This window comes from Vespa velutina, chromosome 8, assembly GCF_912470025.1.
Source record: "Vespa velutina chromosome 8, iVesVel2.1, whole genome shotgun sequence".
Classification (NCBI taxonomy): Eukaryota; Metazoa; Arthropoda; class Insecta; order Hymenoptera; family Vespidae; genus Vespa; species Vespa velutina.
The window spans coordinates 5,211,979-5,230,867 of record NC_062195.1 but is presented as its reverse complement, the minus strand read 5'-3'; the positions used below and the strand labels follow the sequence as shown (position 1 = coordinate 5,230,867).

Below are 18,889 nucleotides of genomic sequence, written 5' to 3'. Positions count from 1 at the left end.
AATTGGTACGTTTTAACGAAACGTCGTTACGATCAATGGGGGGAGAAAAAAAGAGAGAAAAAAAAGAGAGAGGAAAAAAAAGGAAAAAAGAAAAAAAAAGGAGAAAAAAGAAAAAAAAAAAAAACTTTCCTTCATCGCTTAACCGTTAAAAATCTATTACGCTTTGATTTCGTAATAAACCGATTGCAAGAGAATTTTCAAATTGGAATTTTCCATTTCATTTTATTTATTGAACAATCCTCTACGAAATTTCTTTGCTTTAATCCTTAACGGAAATTGCAGAATTTTTCTATCGGATTGAACTTACGTACTATACACATCACGTGCTCGTCAGGATTAAAATGGAGATAGCTAATCGTTTACCTTTTTATCTTCTACCATTGTCTTTCTCTTTTATACTCCGACCAACAGAATTCTTATTGTTTTAACCTCTGTTTTCGTAATTTGACGTTATAAAATAATTACATGTTTAATGACGTAAACGTTTTGAAAAAAAAAAAAAAAAAAAAAGAAAAAAGAAAAAATATCTTTTTCATATAATGAAACTGAACGATTTTTATTTGACTTTTGAACTATGAACGTTTTTTTACATATATATATATATATATTTTTTTTTTTTTTTTTTTTTTTTTTTTTTTTTTTTTTTTTTTAATGTATGTATTTTCTCTAATATTAATGTATAATTTATAGGTGTAGCCGATGGTGTAGGAGGATGGCGACACTATGGAATAGATCCAGGCGAATTTTCCAGTTTTTTAATGAGAACATGCGAAAGGCTAGTCTCGATAGGCAGGTTCATCCCTTCAGAACCAGCTGGTTTATTAGCGCGTAGTTACTATGAATTGTTAGAAAATAAACAACCAATCTTAGGTAAAGTAATATTTTATTCATAATGCTTAATATGTGTGAAATAAATTAAAATTGTGGTAATTAGTAGAAATGTATGATGTGTGATATGTATTATCTATAGGTAGCAGTACTGCATGCGTAATAATTCTGAATAAGGAAACTAGCAGCATTTATGCAGCAAATATAGGAGATAGTGGTTTTGTAGTTGTGAGAAAAGGTGAAGTTGTTCACCGTTCTAATGAGCAACAACACTACTTCAATACTCCATTTCAGTTATCTCTGCCACCACCAGGTCATTCCGGATTAGTACTAAGTGACAGGTTAATTAAAAATTATGTTTATGCCATTACAAGAAAGTTATAAATTATACGCTTTTAACTTTTTCTTTTGTTTTCTCTTTGTTATAGTCCAGAATCTGCAGATACTTCTAGTTTTGGAGTAGAGGATGGAGATGTAATCCTTTTAGCAACCGACGGTGTATTTGATAACGTGCCTGATCAGTTGCTAGTCACTGAAATGCGTAAAATCGAAGGTGAAAGGGACCCTACAAAGATACAAGGTGTTGCTAATTCGATAGCTTGGATGGCTCGTAGTTTAGCCTTCGATGGAGCATTTATGTCACCCTTTGCCCAAAGTGCAAGAGAAAATGGAATCGACGCGATAGGTATTTATTATTTTATATTTTCTATGTTTAATTCTATGATTAATTGAATCTAGATACATGAAATTTTATTATACATAATCTGTACAATCTATACTTAACGCACGCGCATCTGAGACAAATATTTATACATTATTATGTAGACATATTTTATGCACAGTCTAAAATGTAACTAAATTAGTTATTTTTCTTAGGTGGTAAACCTGACGATATCACGGTGCTTTTAGCAACGGTGGCAATCTGATATGAAAATGTGTATGATAGAAAACGTTAATCATTGTATTATAGTCCATATCATTGCATATATGTATCTAGTGATACATTATTATATTCCATTATGATGATCATCTATTATTTAAATTTAAATAAATGGTTTTATAAATCACCTCTCATATATTACAATATTAGTATCTTATATCGTTATAAGAAATATTAGAATGGAATTTGAGTTACATTTTAAATTTAATACCTTTTATTAAATTATTTTTAAAGTAGAAACATAAGGAAAGTATATGAAACAGTTACGAAGAAATAAAAAAAAATAAAAAAAAATAAAAAAAAAAAAAAAAAAAAGAAATAGGGATGTTGATCATAAGTAGTGTACAGTATAACCAACAGTAACATTAAACTAAAAAGTTTTTATTAAAACTTTAGTATATGTATAAATATGTCTCTTAATATATATATAGAATGAAAAGTGCTTCAAAGTAAAAGCCAACTAAACATATTCTTATATAATATCAAAAATTATAATTATAATGCTTTGGCTTTTCATTAATACAAATTTTACTGTAACACAATAATGAGATCAGAATTCGAATTTGTATATATATATAATGACAAATGCATTATTTCCTTTTAGAATTTGAATACATCACAGTGTTATATAAGAATATTATATTAATATAATTTTATGGAAAGTATAAAAAATATAAAGATAGAATGAGCAATTGTTTGGCAATAAGTAGCTTATAAAGCAAATTAGTAAATGTTTTCATTTATTATTTATAATGAACAAAGTTTATAACTTTGTAGTATGCTTGTAAAAAAGGTGCTTTTATTGTTTCGACTTACATAAAACTATTATTTTTAAGTGAGCATCAGTAATGACTATCATGTTTTAAACAATGTTTGTCAGGAACAATTGTTAATAATATACTACAGATAAAATTGATAGTTCCTATTTTTATGTACACATTGTTACAGATATTTTGTATTTATCAATGAGCATAGATGTATTTTATTGACAAAATCCATATTACTTATGTCAGACTGATATTCATTATTGTGTAAATGTATATTCTAAAACAAGTAGATGAGCAAAAACAAATTCTATTATACTATTGATTGCTTTACAATGTTTTCATATTTAATATCAGAAATCGTGCATCCCTATTTTCATTTTCTGTGATTGCTAAATTTTGTAGTATTAATTGTGCAATATCATTTCGTAGTTTCTTTGAAACACTTTATTACAAAATGTTTATTGGCCAGAGGTGTTTATCTCTGTGATGTATTCTATATATTCATCATATGTCATGCGGTTTATTGGCAATATAACATCAAATATATTGATGTTAGATAGCAATTGTTTGTATGTAATATCTATTATTTACTATTATTATGATACATTATACGACACGTGAGTTAAAAAAGATATTAATATGACAAAACATTGTTAGTGCAGATTTTTCTTTTTTTTTTTTTTTTTTTTCATTTTTTTACATCAGGGGTTTCAATTTTATCATTCTTTTAGAAAGTTTAGCAATTATCACGCAAATTAATGCTATCAAGGATTCGTGGAATTGAAATTTCTACTATATACAGTTTGGCTCATATTTTATTAAAAGTAACAATCATTGATAATATTACTATTTCATTTAATAACGATCAATTTTCATTGCAGTAGAATAATTATGAGCATATGGGTAATGTATCTAGTCCAGAGTTATATTAACATTTAAGATAAGTATAAATAAACTTAAAATAATATGTAGTGTCTCTTCACTTTATATTTAATATGATTTGTACTTTGGAAATATTTATATTATGTTAGTGCTAGTATAAATAAATGCTTCCACCAAGATAGTATCGCTACAAATGATTTCAACATTCTTGATCTTTGTTTCTATAATACATATGTTTTAATAAACAAGTAAAATCTTGTGTATAGAGACTATCACACTTATTTCGTGAAAAAAATTGTAACCCCTGGTAGCAGATGGAAGTCTTCGTAATACAGTCAATATATACGAGATATTTCGAATATCTAAATGTGTATGCTCAAACCACTTTATCTTTGTTAGTAATTGTAAAAATTGCAAAACAAAATTCAAATTTCACAGATGTATATAAATTCATAAATTTACTTGATATATCAATTAACAATGGATGGCTCATGGAAATAGGGAGATGAAAAATAATTACAGCATAGCTCCTTGACCCCAATTAAAACCACCTGGTCGATCTTCAGGTGGTGGAGTGTAATCTGGATCTTCTGGATGTGCGTCAAACAATGTTTTTCTATGTATATAACGTAAAATATATATTATAATATTAAAAGGTAATATTATAAAATAAAAATAAATTAGATATGTTATCGCACTATAATCAAATTTGAATTTGTTTTATTTTTGTTCCATATACTCATATAACAAATTAAATTTTTTATAATACCATACTTACAATATTTGTGGAGTCTTAAGAATACGGAAACCTCCCCTTATTTGTGGGAAAACGTCTTCTGCAAAATAGTACATATGCCCTACAGCCATCCCAACGAGATCTACCCATATAGCATTACCTAGGAGTATAGAAAATCCAAGAAGTATCCATGGCAGATATGGTGCCTGCATTCAAATTAATTTACTTTGTATGATTATATTTTTTATACTTCAATTATACTTATACATTTGAATATTACAGAAAAATACGTACCTGAAAGTTTAAAACTCCAAAAAAATTCATCCTAACAAATGGATTACGCCGTGACCATATATAGACTAACATGATTGTAAATGCATGTCCCAAAAACAGTAAGTTGACAAAAAACGCAAATGTCTATTATTATATAGGAACTATATCGCATAATTAAAAATAGTGAGAATTTAATGATTTTTCATTAAAAGGATACAATCATACATATACCCCCAAAAATAAACATCATTACAAAGTCAGCTGTCCTCCTTCGAAAAGATCCTTCTTCTAACATTCGACAATAACGGTAGGTAAAAATCATATTGAAGAAAAAATTGAAGCCAACATTCCCAAAGAATAAAAATGTGGTTATCAGACGCCATAACTACAAAGTACATATATTTACTTGATATATATATATATATATACTTAAAACTTAATATTAAATTTGATCTTTAAATACGTATATATTTACCTGATATTGTTTTATTATTAAAATGGGATTGAAGTACAGTTGAAACGGCGAAACTAAATCTAATTGCTGAAAGGGATAATAAAGTCCTATAACCTCATTATCCAATGTTTCAAATATAATACGATATAACACGTGTAAGAGCTTTACAAACCACGGCAAGAGTTGTGATGACACAAGCTGTCGTATAAACTCGTGTTACCACAGGCATTTGCAGGTACTCCTGCCGAAAAGTTTGATAGGCCATTGGTGTGTCAAACTTTTTGTTTGATGATTATTACACCTTACGACCACTGTTTTGTCTCCCAACTTCGCTTCCCTTTGTTTCTAGCCTTCTTTCTCCATTATATGGTATTCAACGCTGGGTTATCTAAATTTGATCGCTGTCCACATTACGACAAATTTGTTACGTACAATTGTACACGTAATACCTGAACTTCGCTACGTTTCCGTTACAAAGAATTTCGATTTCGCTAAAATATCGATAATGACTGTAAGCTCATATTATATATTCACAAGTTCATCGATCAAGTTCATTGAGAGAAACTTTATGTTATATGTCCATTCACCATTGTACATAGTGCATCGTACTCGTGGACCAATCAGCGAATCATATTATTTCTATTATCATAACGACATCTATTATGATTGGTTATTATCGATCGTAAGGATGTCAATTTAAACGTGCAATTATAAACTTAGAAAATATTTTCCCCAAGTTGGTTATACTTAATGACACTTACTGACAAACATAGAAAATTTTCTTGATTTACTAATAGTTACATTTGTCGACACGATATTGGCTAACTTAACTATCGATTTCATAGTAAGCAAGACGAACTTCGAGAGAAAGTATGTGATTGATTGTTTTCCGTGAATGATTATGAATATTTTAAAACAATTTTTTATTCGTGCACTCATGAATTAAATATTATATCAGTGCGTGGATCATTATACATAACAAATGTTTTATTAATATTTAATTATAAAACGTTAAGAAAAGTATTTTATAAGAACATGGTTTTAACGAAAGAATATCGAATATGTATGCCTCTTACCACAGAAGAGGTAAAGTATTTATTACGAGCTATATTCATTATTATTTTTAACTTATTTCTTTACACAGTATCGAATTGGACAACTTTATATGATAGCAAGACATAGTCATGAACAATCAGATTCCGATGGTGGAGTTGAAGTAATAGAAAATATTGAATGCGAAGATCCTGAACATGGGAAGGGTCAATATACAGAAAAAAGAATTCACCTCTCAAGGTAAATAAAAGATCTTTGTAAATATATTCACGAATCTCATAGTACAATATTTTAATTTAGGTTTTTTCATTATCATTCTTTCTTCTTTTTTTCTTTTTTTTTTTTCATTATATTCCAGTAAACTTCCTTATTGGATTCAATCTGTTATACCAAAAATATTTTATGTGACTGAAAAAGCTTGGAATTATTATCCATTTACCATGACAGGTAAATATATATATATATATATATATATATATATATATATATATATATATATTTTTTTTTTTTATGTATAATAATCAAATTATTGTTAAAAAAAAACACTTGTTAATGCATTACTTTTCTTTTATATCTCTATGGATGGCAACTATAGTATATACTGTAAGTATTAAGCATGTGAGTTTAATCATAATTTGTTATAAATAAATATATGTTTTGCAGTGTTCTTTCATACCTAAGTTTAATATATCTATTAAAACGAGATACGAGGATAACAATGGTTCGACGGAAAATGTATGCATCTAACTTTATATATTATATCTTATATAACTTTTTATAAGTATAAATACTAAACATTTATGAAATACGCAGTGTTTAGGTTTGTCTCCAATAGAAATTATACATCGAGAAGTTGATTATATTGATATTGCCTATGATGAAATATCTGCAAAACATTATAAAGAGGAAGAGGTAATTAAATATAATTTTTATGATTACAGAGTGATTATCTTAATGTTAATTCTCTTATAGGATCCTAAGTTTTTCCAATCTAAAAGAACAGGCAGAGGTCCATTAGTTGAAGGTTGGCGCGATACGGTACAACCAATTATGTGTTCTTATAAATTAGTTCATGCTTCCTTTGAAGTGTGGGGTATGCAAACTCGGGTAGAAGATTTTATACACAGGGTAATTTATGTTCTATTTAAAAAACTTATTTTCATTTAACTTATATATAATATTATCATTTATTACATAGTTATGTATTAATATGTCTATATATAGTGCATAAGAGATATTTTACTATTGGGTCATCGGCAAGCATTTGCATGGATCGATGAATGGTACGATATGAACATTGAAGATGTTCGAAAATATGAACAGAAAATGCACGCAGAGACAAATGAAAAAATGAGATTAAAAAATCAGGCCAACGAAAATACATCAAAACCAGTAACTCCATCGTCGTCGGTACCTTCATCTCCTAAATCACCAACACAGTCCAATCGATCGTGGTTTTCATGGTCATAGTCGATATTATTAAAAAATTAAATCTCTTCAGCCATGTACTAGCTGGTCCTGTAGCTACAGTACAAATTGTGCAAATAAACCTTAGCATTTTTATGTACATGTGTGTGTATATATATACATATATATATATATGCTTCAACAATATAATCAAGTATCTTGATTGTTTTAATGTGTAGTATCTGTAAATTTTTTGGTCTTAGCACTGATGTTAAAAGGAAAAATATCTTTAGTTTCTGAATTTTGTTTAAAATTTTACACAATTAATATAATAAATGTTGTTGACAAGATTAAAAATAATTTAAAATATATTATACTTTTTGTAATTAGTTATGAAAAGAAAAAGTATTACAGATATAATCTTTAGAATTTATGTAATTCATCAAATTTGTTTTTTTTTCTTTTTTTTTTTTTTTTTTTTTTTGGAATGATTTAGAATATTATGTGTTCATTGGCTGACTACTTAATCATAAAGACTTTTTGTTGTTATTACAAATAATTGTTGTATTGTCATTTCCTATATTATAATAGAGAGATTATTGTCTAATTACTATACACCGAAATTGCACAGTAAAGGTAGCATAATAAGTGTAAAACGTTGAGTATTTTTAATCTTGACTTGAAACCCATTTCTATAAAGGGGAAAAAAATCATTGATCATTATTGTATTTTGTTGGGACCAAATATTTCAAAGTGGCTCTGAATTTTGAAACTCGATGTTCTCAATATGACAAAAATGTGATTATAAATTATGAAAGAATTTCACTAATGCATATTCTATACAAATTGAAAAATAATTATTATTACATTATATAGATTTGAAAACGAACGTTTTTTCACTTTTATCCTTTCTCTTCATATTTTACTATCACATTATCATTTAATACAACAACATTAATATTATCTCTAATAAATTAAAATATTCTAAAAAAAAAAGCTTGGTGTTGTTAATTCAGCATTTTATGAATGTACCACATAATATATGGGTGTTTCACTATTATAGGTAAAACAAATCTCTACTATTATCGGCAGTATACTGTTTGATCGATAGAGAAAGGCTTTATTATTACCGGCGTTAATATGTCGGTAAACAGTACTCTACTATTTCAGCTAGATTTTTTTCATTCTGTTACGTCTTATGATCCTTTAAATGGGGTCAAAAAAAAAAAAAAAAAAAAAAAAAGGAAAAAAAAAAGAAATTCTTTATTCAAATAGAAAAATATCAATAATTAATTATATATATATATATTTTATAAAAAATTTGTATGAATTATTTTGCACTAAACACATATGTACTGAATTTTTTGTCAACCTGTTCCTCATGTACCCATGAAAATTATAGACGATATTTAATGTATATTAATAGCAATGTTGATTAAAATAAATAACCGATAAGAAAATTCACACGTTGCTCCTAATTTGTCGACCGGTATGTGATATAAACGGATGCAATCTATCAGCGGGAGGCCAATGTAAAGGTGTTGGAAGAATATGTGCCATTTCTCCGGTGTGGCCTGAAAACAGTTTAAATTAGTGAGGAACAATAGCTTTATAACTTTTAGTCGCTTTACATACATCGATTATAATTATCCGTGAGTCTACTAAAAGGATATAGCATAGGTAGTTCATCGTATCTTGTTAATTCCTCTAATTCAGTTTCTTGTAGAATCTCCTAAATTAATAAAGCACGTAAGAATTTATAATAACGATTGTTAGAAATACAGAATTCAACATGGTCTCATTACATTTTCATCATTTTCATTGAATCTTGATGTAGTCATTGATTCAAAGCGACGATTTTCATTAGTTCGTAATTGTTTTGGTGCTTCGGTGATTAATTCATTGAATCGTGCAGCAACTTGTTTCCATTTTGTTAGATCGGCTGGCTTTATAAAGAATAAACTCGTTCACGAGGATATATTTCAAAGAAATCTTTGTTTCAAGGATCTTACTTTTAATGTAAAGAAGACGGGTAAAAGAGCTATAGGTAAAGGAGATCCTTGTAATTCTGTTCGTTCGGAAGGCGGTCCAGATAGTGTCAAATGTCTAATTAAGTCTAGAAGATCAGATAGAAGTTCACTATGACGACCACTAACATCTTGCCTTATTAAACCAAGGGCATCGCGTGCGACTACTCCTGCCGTTACTCCAGGATTATCGGCTAATTGAAATAATAATATTCCTTATTCATCGCATTATATGTTTCTACAATGTTAACAAATTCATTACGAAATGCTTATATTGTCATTTTTACCGTACGACGACACGATTACAACATTCACGTATTTCTCTTTCATTTTTATTTTTACTGACTGCGAAGCGATAAAATAATACGCAATAACGTTTTACTTTGCGAAATACGATATGTAAAGAGTCAAAGTATTTAGAACGACGAATTTCAATCATTTCGTAAGAATTTTACAGCTGCTGCTTCATCGTAATATTTTTCATTATTTGTGTTATACATTTGTACTTACGAGATCTTGTAGTATATAGTATTATTTTTCTATAAGAAAAAAAAAAAAAAAAAAAAAAAAAAAAAAAAAAAAAAGAAAAAAAAAAAAAAAAGAAAAAAAAAAGATCGATTAAAAAGATCGAGATAATAGATGGAATAAATAAATAAATCGTAATCGATCGAATCAAATAAAGAAAAGAATTACAATCAAGCTAAGTAACTCCGAAAGAATGTTAAACTTGTTGATAAATTATTTTCTAATAACCCAAAATTAATTCTTGAACATGTTGCGGTATGACGGGTTTTTTCAGACGGCTTAAAAAAAGTTGCAAAGCAGCAGCGCATTCCAGAGCGACATCATCGCCGAGCTCGAATTGTGGCTTTTCTCCCTTTTTCAACGAATTCAAGATTCTATGTCTGAGCTTACGGCGTCCTGCTCTACGAAATAGACCTTCCTCTCGTGCGTCTTAAAGATAAAAATTATTCTTTTATTTCATTCTTTATCTATGTTATTTAAATGTATTTCATATATGTTATCTATAATATTATTCGAGAAATGATCGATCGACTTTTATACGAAACTTACGTTCTTTCAGAAAATGAATGATTTCTTTGACCACCAAGAGAGATTTTTTCGATATTATTTCATCGCCCGCATCATGCCTGTTTTAATAAACAATTAATATAAATAAATAATAATAAAATATGTATATAAATCTTTAAAATAGATATATTATAAATAAAATGTATAAATTTAATATTATAATAAAATATGTAAATTTCATTTTTATATACATATATACATATATGTATATATAATTATATTATATCGATCATAAAATGTATGATTTTTTTTGCGCAACGAACCAGAGATATCGTTCGACGGCCTTATCAAATATTCATGAGGCATACGTTTTGATAATCTAATCGGGAAACAGATTAGCTACGTGCTGTATTGCGGTTTAGCACTATTCCGAACAATAAGCGTAATATCGCGAATTCGTGAATAATTATCCTTGACACGTAGGATCGAATGGTTATAATAGATATGCGACATAGATATAATAAAAAATCCCTCGATACACCAATTTTATTTGATAATATCTCTATTGTTAACCATTCAAATAACTTCTTCAGAGATTTATGAATGAAATGAAAATGTGAACCACTAATAATACCGTTATTATTACCTATATCTATACATTGAATTTCCCAATCATGTAAAATATTTTTAATGTTTTGGTGGAATTGAATAAATGGATATTCTTTCGATAAATAATGAATAATCCTTGAATTCTTTCGATAAATAATCAATATCCATTGGACATTGTTAAATAGAGTTTTAAATAAGCGTCGAATCATATCGTCAATTATACGTATAGTATATTATACGAAAAAGCGATAGGAGCAATTATACTTCCTGTTTCATTCAGTTCCGATTATAATTATTATCACGGAAGTATAAAAAGAAGAAGAAGAAAAAAAAAAATAAATAAAAAGAATAACTAATCTTACGATCAATAATATTGCACAATGATCTCGAAAAAATGAGAAGAAGAGAAACAGGAAAGAGGAAAGAAAAAATATTTCTCATTGGAATCATAACAATTTCGAATACGATCGTTCAAAGACGAACTTATAAAAACTCGAGAATCATTCAGCACTGATACATAAGTAAGTAATATGACGAGGATTATTGCCATCTCTGTTAGAACCATTTTCTTTTGCCTGTTTACAGATGTAGTTTGTGGATCGCAGAATTATTATTGGAATAACGCAAGAACGAGATTTCCAAAACATGCTTCCTGTACCTCGTGTAATCGAGAATGGGCAGACACATTGTCATCTCCCTGGTAAGAGGATTAATAATAAAAAAAAACAGGATAAAAAGGAAGACAAAACCGTTTGCCAAATTTAGAGATTAAACAACGAGAGACCCATTTGGTCTGATACCTTGTCGTATCTTTGATAAGAGGTTTAATAATAATATATAAAAAGAAAGTTTGCCGAATGAAAAAAAAAAATTGAAAAAACGATAATCTGACATCAACGAATAAATGTAAGTGATCAGGACTCATATTCTTTTTTCTTTCTTTCTTTTTTTTTTTTCCTTTCTTTTTTTTTAAGGTATCCAAGACAAAACTACGACGAAATACCGAGAAACAGGGAATATCGTGATTTCGTTGAAAGATCCTACGACGAATGGGCTCCTTCAAGCCCAATGTCAACATCTTATTCTTTCAACAAATACGGACACCCATCGAGAAATGGAGGTGACGATTCCTCAGATGTCTTAATATCCGGAACAAGAAATCCATACCAACATGAAGATTCCTTTGAAGATCGAGAATCACGAAGGTTCGATCCTTATTTGGCTTCTAAGTCTTCCACCATTTCATCAAACCAAGAAGGAACGTTAAACCAACATCCTTTTATGTTAATAACAAACTCTGACAGTAATAATAGATTACTGAGTCGAAACTATCAGTCTCAAAAGTTCCATGAGTTTGGTGATCACACAATAAGGAATGTTGAGAACAATCAAAAGTACAAAGTCGATCGATCGAATCGAATGAATGAAATTCCTTATCGAAGGGTCGAATCATTATCGCAAGAGAATATCGAGGATTATCAGCCATCGAAAAAATTTCTAATCGTCTATCGTGCCGATCGAGAACGAAACTCATTCGAAAACGAGGATGATACATCGATCTTCGAGAAATCTGATTCGGCGGATGTACTTAAAGAATCGAGGATTCCTCTTGAAAGTTTAGAAGAGATCGATGAATCTGTTGATTCGAATTCGTTTTTTAGAAACAATCCTTCGGAAGATAAAATTATCGATTCCGTGCCATTCGTCGATACGTTTAAACTGTTTGAAAAAAAACAAATCGAACATAACAATTATTATGATTTATTAAAGAAATCTAATGTCCCTAAAACTTTGGAATTTATCGACAGAGAACAGCTATTTCCCGATCAAAAAGAAATCACCTCATTTTGGCAGTTTCATCAGGATAAATCATCTGAAAGTTTAATATCCAATGAAGATTACAAAACGAAAGAATCTACGAAAGGTGATTCTTTTTTTGATCAGCATGACATTACTAATAACGAGAAAGGAAAGTTATTTCCCATGGAAGCACTAAATACTTTCAATGTGGAATATGATGCTACTAAAGGAAGTTCTTTAAAGTTTGACCCCGATATTTTAGATGATATTGAAAATCCTCCTATTGAACAGACAGAACCAATTACCATGAGCGAATCTACGGAAAGTTCGATGATGACAGAGAATTGATGATAATAATGCGACTCCTTTATTGTCTTTTGCATACTCGATGCAATGATGTATATAGATATATAATAGAAAGTATCGTACTTATACATTCTTTTCTATGAATACACCGAAAGTTATATAAATTGAAACTTTGTATATCATTTTATGTATTTCATAATACAATAAAATTTGAGAATTAATAAAAATAAAAATATGTTATACGTAAAACTTTTTCTTTTTTTTTTTTTTTTTTCAAATACAAAAATATTCTACCTTTATGTAAACCCTTATTTTGGAAACAGTAATTTTATATATTTTTCATTTTTCATTTATATATTAATTCAAATAATTTATCTGTATTGTTTATTTATCATATATAAAAACTTTCGATTATGATTGACAGAGTCAAGGAAAAGGAAGACACTGTTTAAGTTGAGAATATACAGACATATTAGAATAATACGTTTGTACTTACAACACACACTCTCATCGATATTTACTTTTATATAAGATTTATCGAAAGATTATAGATTCTTATTAAAGAAATTAAGAAAACATATAAAGTGTAAATATATTTATCGTCCAAGAGGAAAATTAAATATAATATTTAGAATAAGTTTCATTATTAAATTCTTAGTTCAATCAAATGTATAAAATCAATCTTAATTCAAAATTAAAGATATTTCATACGTTTCAAACGACTGCTCCTTAATTATGCATATATATATGCATAACTGCATAAAATGCGTAAGGAAGAAATTTTGTAATATAAAATGAAAAATTCTCATCGTTATTATTTACGCAAGAATAAAATGTTAAATATTATTTAGCTCACGCATTTTGATTATTTGATCTACGCATTTCACGATCCTTATGCGCAATAATTTCCTCTTTCGAAATTGGCATAATTAAACTAATGAAAAGTAAAGCCAGATGTTATTGATATGACATTGTGTATTTTCGATGCGTATGCGATTGTGCAAACTTGCATACCAATATTTCGCATGAGATGGCAAAATATGTGTGGCAGTGATTTCTTTAAAAACCTGGATTGAACCATTCGTCTTCACTTCAGTTCTTCAGTTCGATCTCTTAACAACAGTTCGAAAAAAAAAAAGAATCATGCGTTTTACAATCGTGAAGTTTCTTTTTACGCTGTTTCTGACTTTAGCTGTGGCTGGACCAACTAGACCGAAAATTTCTGAGAAGAAATCTTTAGCCGACAATACGAAACTCGTGAAGGAAGTTCCAAAGATCGAAGAGATTGGTGATGAAAAGGATCGATCGAAGAAATCTACTACAACTTTCTGCGTGGAGATCAAACCTGGAAGTAACGAACCTGTTCAGATACCTTGTGCTTGCAAGAATGGGGAAGGAAACGTTCCAGAATCATCTATTCAACAAATTCCTCAACCAGTTTCTTATTTATCTCCTCAACAAATGCCAGGACATCCACATAATCCTCAGAGTGTGAATATTATTCATGCACCACCTCACCCACCTCAAACATTAAATATCATTCAACCAGCACCGACTCTACACGCAGTACAATTTTTGCAGCCTCAAGCCAACAATCCACCATCTGTTCAAACTCTTAATTTCCTGCAACCATCTGCCCAATTACCCGAGCCAGTACATCAATCTCTTCACATCACGCTGCCATCGAAGTCAGAATTAGATTTATCCGAACCTGTTCATTCTGAAAAAATAGTCCTGCCATCTTCCGAGCCTGCAGTTCAACCAGTTCCCCAGCTAGAACCTCAACCAGCTCCTCAGCCAGCTCCTCTGCCAGCTTCTCAGCCAGCTCTTCAGCCAGTTCCTGAACCAATTCCTCAGCAAGAACACTCGCATAAATCGGAAGTTCACGTTTCGGTTGTAACCGAAAACAAGGAGGATAATGAGGAAAAACAAAAACCAGAGATGATCGTAAATCCCCTACCGAAGCCTGTCGAAACTATCAACCTAGTACCAGTGGCTCCGATTCGTCAACCCTATGAAGAACAAGTCGTTGTTGTACCGAATCCTGTTATAGTAACAAATCAAGAAAACTGCCATCCAGGTACTTATGTTCAAGTACCATCGATTCCTTACGGAGCAAACTATCAGCAATCGGAATCGGTTATCCAAATACCAGAATCAACGTATCAACAGCCAAGACCATTCCATACCGAATGTAGCTGCAAACAAACGCATCCAGCACACTTAACTGATGGATCTTCTGTATTACGGACTCATTTTAAGGATAAGGGCACGAAAGTTATACCAATGGTCATCTATCCTCCTGCTGCACCACCCGTTTCTGTAGTATCACCAGTTCATTATAAACCGGAAATATCTTCTCTTCCTCATTCATCTAACTATCCAATGGTCATTAGTATGCAGACCGCGAGAAATAAGGAAGGAATGCAATCAGGAGAAATGGTAAACAACTGATTATTTGGACTAAATAAGAAATTACACGCGTTAAATGTTCATTTCAATTAAATTAATAAATTTTCTATTACAGTCTGATATGAAAACCTATAAATCTATGGATAGCTCAGCTCGTTATAGCAATGATCAAACTCCAAATATGTACTACGATATGAGTACAGGAATGCAACTTATGGATATTGGTCGTCAAGCTGTTCCGGAAAATCAAAAAAATGAGGAAAACATGAAAATGAGCGTATTGTCTAATGAAACCTTCAAACCTAGATTCACAAGAAACGATAAGGATGTCATGGTGAACGAGAAAAATATCGAGGAATAAATATCATGGACGAAAATCGTTTAATTCGAAGGAACAGCCTAATATTTTTTGTTGATAATCCATTCAGATTACTTTGAACGTGTCATTCTCATATGTCTTCTTTGTTTTCTTGTTGTTTATTTCATATCTTTCGAAATATCACAATCGATAAGATGTACGAATAAAATAAAATATGAATAACATTATCTTACCTCTTTGAAGTCTGCGTACCCATCCTCTTTTTTTTTTCAACAACTTGATTTCTTTATTTGTAACATACTCACAAGCGCTTTACCTTCGATCCGAATAACAAAACATTTCGTATGCTAAAATATCTTTAACACGAGATAGATTTAAATAAGGTTAAGAATTTCTCTTAACGTATCCGATCTCAATAAGCGTTCCAAATATTACGATTGAATGCCTAATAGCGAGTTTTTACCGAATTAATTTTATATTTCTTTTTAATTAAGCATTCTATTCGTGCAAATATGTAATCCTGAGTTTCATTGGTCGAAATATAATATTGTTATTTGCAATAAAATTATGTTTTCTACATCGTTAAGGTAGATTTTCAATGATTACAAAAAAATTCATTTCGTTTACGCTAACGTGCATCTATTTTATCATACCTCTTTTACTTATAACATAACAATTGAATTAGTATCGATTAGTAACTGGTTAATAGATAGTATTAGTAACTTATGAACATACATTTTTCAATCTCTAACATTTATTTTTTTGATATCACATTTGATATCACGCAATACGGGTATGCATTTGTTTTACGATATAAATGCATAAAGAATAATAAATATAATTGATATATATATATATATATATATATATATATATGTTTAAATATTAATTTACTGTACTCCATGTGCATTATATTTTATTTATATAATTATGCAATTTCCGAAAGTTATTAATATTTTAATCTTAGATATTTGAAAATTGAAAATTATTGCGGATTAATTGTTTCTCATCTCTTTTTCTTATTATCGTTTTTATTATTGATGGATAACGATATCGATCATAAAATTATTTTATTTTATCAAATGTATTAACGCTTACGTGATGCTTTTTCAAGAAATTATATATGCTAGCGTATCGATTTATATAGATCAGTAATATCCGCAGATTTAGATCAAATTTCTTTATCGTCATACTTAATTTCGTATATTCGTGTCCATGTGTGCAATATCTGTGTGATAGCATACGAGAGAATTTTTATGTACGTATACTTTGCCATTAAATACACGTATTTTTCCAAGAAATTATATTACTCAGTGTGCTAATATTTTTTCTCAGAATTTAATTAGGTTAGTAATGTCCGAAAATGTAAGATGAAAAACCTTTCTATTTTCTTATCTTATATCAATCCTTATTTCTTCATTTCAGTTTCTCTTTCAAGATACTGTAAACTTTTTGACTACCATTGAGTCCATAATAAATATCTCGTATATAAATTATTTTTTAATTAATATTTATAGATCAATTTATAAGAATATACAATAAAATTTTTTTATTCTTATAGCATATTTAAAAGAGAAATTAATAATAAAAAAAGTATAATTCTTCGATTGTTCGATTTATTATTAAATTACTTTTCGACTCCCGAAGTAGAAGAAAAAAGAAAGCTATGTATATAACGCGGGAATTTATATATCTGTAGCGGGAACTTATTTTACTTATCTTAATAGAAAATAGTTGTTTATTATCAAATGATCAATGACAATTTTCAATGATTCTTTGGAATAAGATATTATTTTCTATGTTATTTTTCAATAATATATTAAAAGATATTTATATATTCATTAGCGCGTAATATATATATAAAATTCATCTTTACAATATTGATATTTCTTTCACATTTTAACGATAACTTGATCAATAATTTTGCATAGATACTTGCGGTCAATCAATACTTTGCATTATATTTGATTTTCATATACGATCACATACACATATATATACACATATATGTGTGAATGTATATTGCATGTTAATTCATAAGAGTATAATTATGATACATAGTGAATGTTGCATGTTGGGATTCTAATGCTTCATTTTTTATGCTTCAGCATGTTTATCTTAATAGTACTATTAAGGATTATAGTTATAAGCTTTAATTATTTTTAGGATTAATTTAAGGCAAAAAATTGCAGAATGGTTAATTAACTGCCACTTAGTAATTAAGATATTTTAAAAAAATTGGACATATATTGGGAGGATTCATGAATGAATACCGTTAATTATAAAACGGCATTTACTTATGAATTAACACAATATTTTTTTTCATAATTTCCCCAATTACGTTATTTAATTTTTAAATCTCCAACTTTAGATTTATCAATAACACAATATATTAATTATAAATGTAACATAGTAATGATTATAAAATATATGTAGTTTGTATATCCCCGGGATATACAATTTATACGTATAATTAATTAAATATAGTTATGTAGAACTTTATAAAAATATTTTTAAGATAATTAATAAAGAATCCAAGCTTTTTCTCACGTATAGGATAGATCAAAGTCACGGTTGACGAATCCTCGATTGATTACGATCGGGTCGATAAAAGATTCATTAAACGCGACTAATTAATGTTATTTTGAGCTCGTGGATCTCCACATGCAGCAACCTCCACGTGGTGAGATCTGGGTCAGTATTACTTGCGATCTTATCGAAATCTAATTATAATTTATGTAACGCAAGTACTACCGAGCGAATGGCTGTACATTTCGGTATATTTCTGTAATGCTTTTATTTTCTAATTGTAAATTTTATCTATTTGAATTTTATTCAAAATTTATGAAACAAATTAATACATATATATATACTTTGAAAAGATATAAATTTGTATAATAATAATGTTAGTTTTATTGGGCAATAAAAAATTTTAAAGTACGAGAAGAAAAGAAAAAATGAAGGAGAAGAAGGACTCATATTTCGACAAATATTTGATCTTTCGATATATTCAATCTCGCGAGATATCTAAGATTTTTCGAGTA

General features: G+C 28.9%; 6 protein-coding genes across 10 annotated transcripts in view; 4 read left to right on the top strand and 2 right to left on the bottom strand.

Annotated features, from left to right (window-relative positions):
• The window catches only part of LOC124951183 (protein phosphatase PTC7 homolog), a 2,572-nt gene extending 489 nt beyond the window's left edge, over positions 1-2,083 (top strand). The window contains exons 1-5 of the mRNA XM_047499075.1: positions 1-5; positions 691-870; positions 971-1,169; positions 1,257-1,513; positions 1,705-2,083. The exon at positions 1-5 is cut by the window's left edge and continues 489 nt beyond it. Coding sequence (XP_047355031.1) covers positions 1-5; positions 691-870; positions 971-1,169; positions 1,257-1,513; positions 1,705-1,754 — 691 coding nt within the window. The 3' untranslated portion in view covers positions 1,755-2,083. The remainder of the gene's footprint in view (positions 6-690; positions 871-970; positions 1,170-1,256; positions 1,514-1,704) is intronic.
• A 464-nt stretch (positions 2,084-2,547) lies between these two features.
• LOC124951185 (derlin-2) lies at positions 2,548-5,464 on the bottom strand. Its single transcript, XM_047499080.1, has 6 exons — positions 5,053-5,464; positions 4,902-4,967; positions 4,644-4,811; positions 4,448-4,570; positions 4,196-4,359; positions 2,548-4,033 (listed from the first exon to the last, which is right to left on the bottom strand). Exons 1-6 carry the CDS (start codon positions 5,143-5,145, stop codon positions 3,934-3,936), a joined length of 714 nt encoding a protein of 237 aa, XP_047355036.1. The 5' UTR covers positions 5,146-5,464; the 3' UTR covers positions 2,548-3,933.
• A 150-nt stretch (positions 5,465-5,614) lies between these two features.
• Positions 5,615-8,229, top strand: LOC124951184 (cytoplasmic phosphatidylinositol transfer protein 1). 4 transcript variants are annotated; one of them, XM_047499079.1, is made up of 8 exons: positions 5,615-5,750; positions 6,025-6,173; positions 6,234-6,380; positions 6,529-6,536; positions 6,597-6,668; positions 6,747-6,845; positions 6,906-7,061; positions 7,158-8,229. In XM_047499079.1, exons 2-8 carry the CDS (start codon positions 6,131-6,133, stop codon positions 7,401-7,403), a joined length of 771 nt encoding a protein of 256 aa, XP_047355035.1. In that variant the 5' UTR covers positions 5,615-5,750; positions 6,025-6,130; the 3' UTR covers positions 7,404-8,229. The 4 variants fall into 4 exon arrangements, with proteins under 4 accessions (XP_047355035.1, XP_047355033.1, XP_047355032.1 ...); XM_047499077.1 differs by having other exon boundaries at positions 5,618-5,750; positions 6,292-6,380; XM_047499076.1 differs by having other exon boundaries at positions 5,709-5,966; positions 6,292-6,380.
• A 426-nt stretch (positions 8,230-8,655) lies between these two features.
• LOC124951186 lies at positions 8,656-16,182 on the bottom strand. The gene is made up of 7 exons (XM_047499081.1): positions 16,079-16,182; positions 10,442-10,518; positions 10,121-10,321; positions 9,353-9,561; positions 9,146-9,286; positions 8,976-9,072; positions 8,656-8,914 (listed from the first exon to the last, which is right to left on the bottom strand). Exons 1-7 carry the CDS (start codon positions 16,099-16,101, stop codon positions 8,802-8,804), a joined length of 861 nt encoding a protein of 286 aa, XP_047355037.1. The 5' UTR covers positions 16,102-16,182; the 3' UTR covers positions 8,656-8,801.
• LOC124951181 lies at positions 10,666-13,266 on the top strand. Of its 2 annotated transcripts, none has more exons than XM_047499071.1 (2): positions 10,666-11,914; positions 11,983-13,266. In XM_047499071.1, coding segments are annotated over exons 1-2 (1,176 nt in total). In that variant the 5' UTR covers positions 10,666-11,912; the 3' UTR covers positions 13,157-13,266. The 2 variants fall into 2 exon arrangements, with proteins under 2 accessions (XP_047355027.1, XP_047355026.1); XM_047499070.1 differs by having other exon boundaries at positions 10,702-11,708; positions 11,983-13,259.
• Positions 14,199-16,072, top strand: LOC124951180 (translation initiation factor IF-2-like). Its single transcript, XM_047499069.1, has 2 exons — positions 14,199-15,556; positions 15,642-16,072. Exons 1-2 carry the CDS (start codon positions 14,258-14,260, stop codon positions 15,885-15,887), a joined length of 1,545 nt encoding a protein of 514 aa, XP_047355025.1. The 5' UTR covers positions 14,199-14,257; the 3' UTR covers positions 15,888-16,072.
• Positions 16,183-18,889: the final 2,707 nt, after the last annotated feature.

What these genes read in the sequence shown, in the direction of transcription:
- LOC124951185 (XM_047499080.1), bottom strand. Translation starts at nt 5,145, where the DNA reads ATGGCCTATCAAACTTTTCGGCAGGAGTACCTGCAAATGCCTGTGGTA. An exon ending in TCATCACAACTCTTGCCGTG is followed by an intron (nt 4,968 to 5,052) that starts GTTTGTAAAGCT and finishes TATCCCTTTCAG; the next exon opens with CAATTAGATTTAGTTTCGCC. An exon ending in TTGGAGTTTTAAACTTTCAG is followed by an intron (nt 4,360 to 4,447) that starts GTACGTATTTTT and finishes ATTTGAATGCAG; the next exon opens with GCACCATATCTGCCATGGAT.
- LOC124951184 (XM_047499076.1), top strand. Translation starts at nt 5,916, where the DNA reads ATGGTTTTAACGAAAGAATATCGAATATGTATGCCTCTTACCACAGAA. An exon ending in TGCCTCTTACCACAGAAGAG is followed by an intron (nt 5,967 to 6,024) that starts GTAAAGTATTTA and finishes TTCTTTACACAG; the next exon opens with TATCGAATTGGACAACTTTA. An exon ending in AAAAGAATTCACCTCTCAAG is followed by an intron (nt 6,174 to 6,291) that starts GTAAATAAAAGA and finishes ATTATATTCCAG; the next exon opens with TAAACTTCCTTATTGGATTC.
- LOC124951181 (XM_047499070.1), top strand. Translation starts at nt 11,539, where the DNA reads ATGACGAGGATTATTGCCATCTCTGTTAGAACCATTTTCTTTTGCCTG. An exon ending in GACACATTGTCATCTCCCTG is followed by an intron (nt 11,709 to 11,982) that starts GTAAGAGGATTA and finishes TTTTTTTTTAAG; the next exon opens with GTATCCAAGACAAAACTACG.
- LOC124951180 (XM_047499069.1), top strand. Translation starts at nt 14,258, where the DNA reads ATGCGTTTTACAATCGTGAAGTTTCTTTTTACGCTGTTTCTGACTTTA. An exon ending in GAATGCAATCAGGAGAAATG is followed by an intron (nt 15,557 to 15,641) that starts GTAAACAACTGA and finishes TTTCTATTACAG; the next exon opens with TCTGATATGAAAACCTATAA.
- LOC124951186 (XM_047499081.1), bottom strand. Translation starts at nt 16,101, where the DNA reads ATGGGTACGCAGACTTCAAAGAG. An exon ending in GGTACGCAGACTTCAAAGAG is followed by an intron (nt 10,519 to 16,078) that starts GTAAGATAATGT and finishes TTATTAAAACAG; the next exon opens with GCATGATGCGGGCGATGAAA. An exon ending in CCGTCTTCTTTACATTAAAA is followed by an intron (nt 9,287 to 9,352) that starts GTAAGATCCTTG and finishes TTCTTTATAAAG; the next exon opens with CCAGCCGATCTAACAAAATG.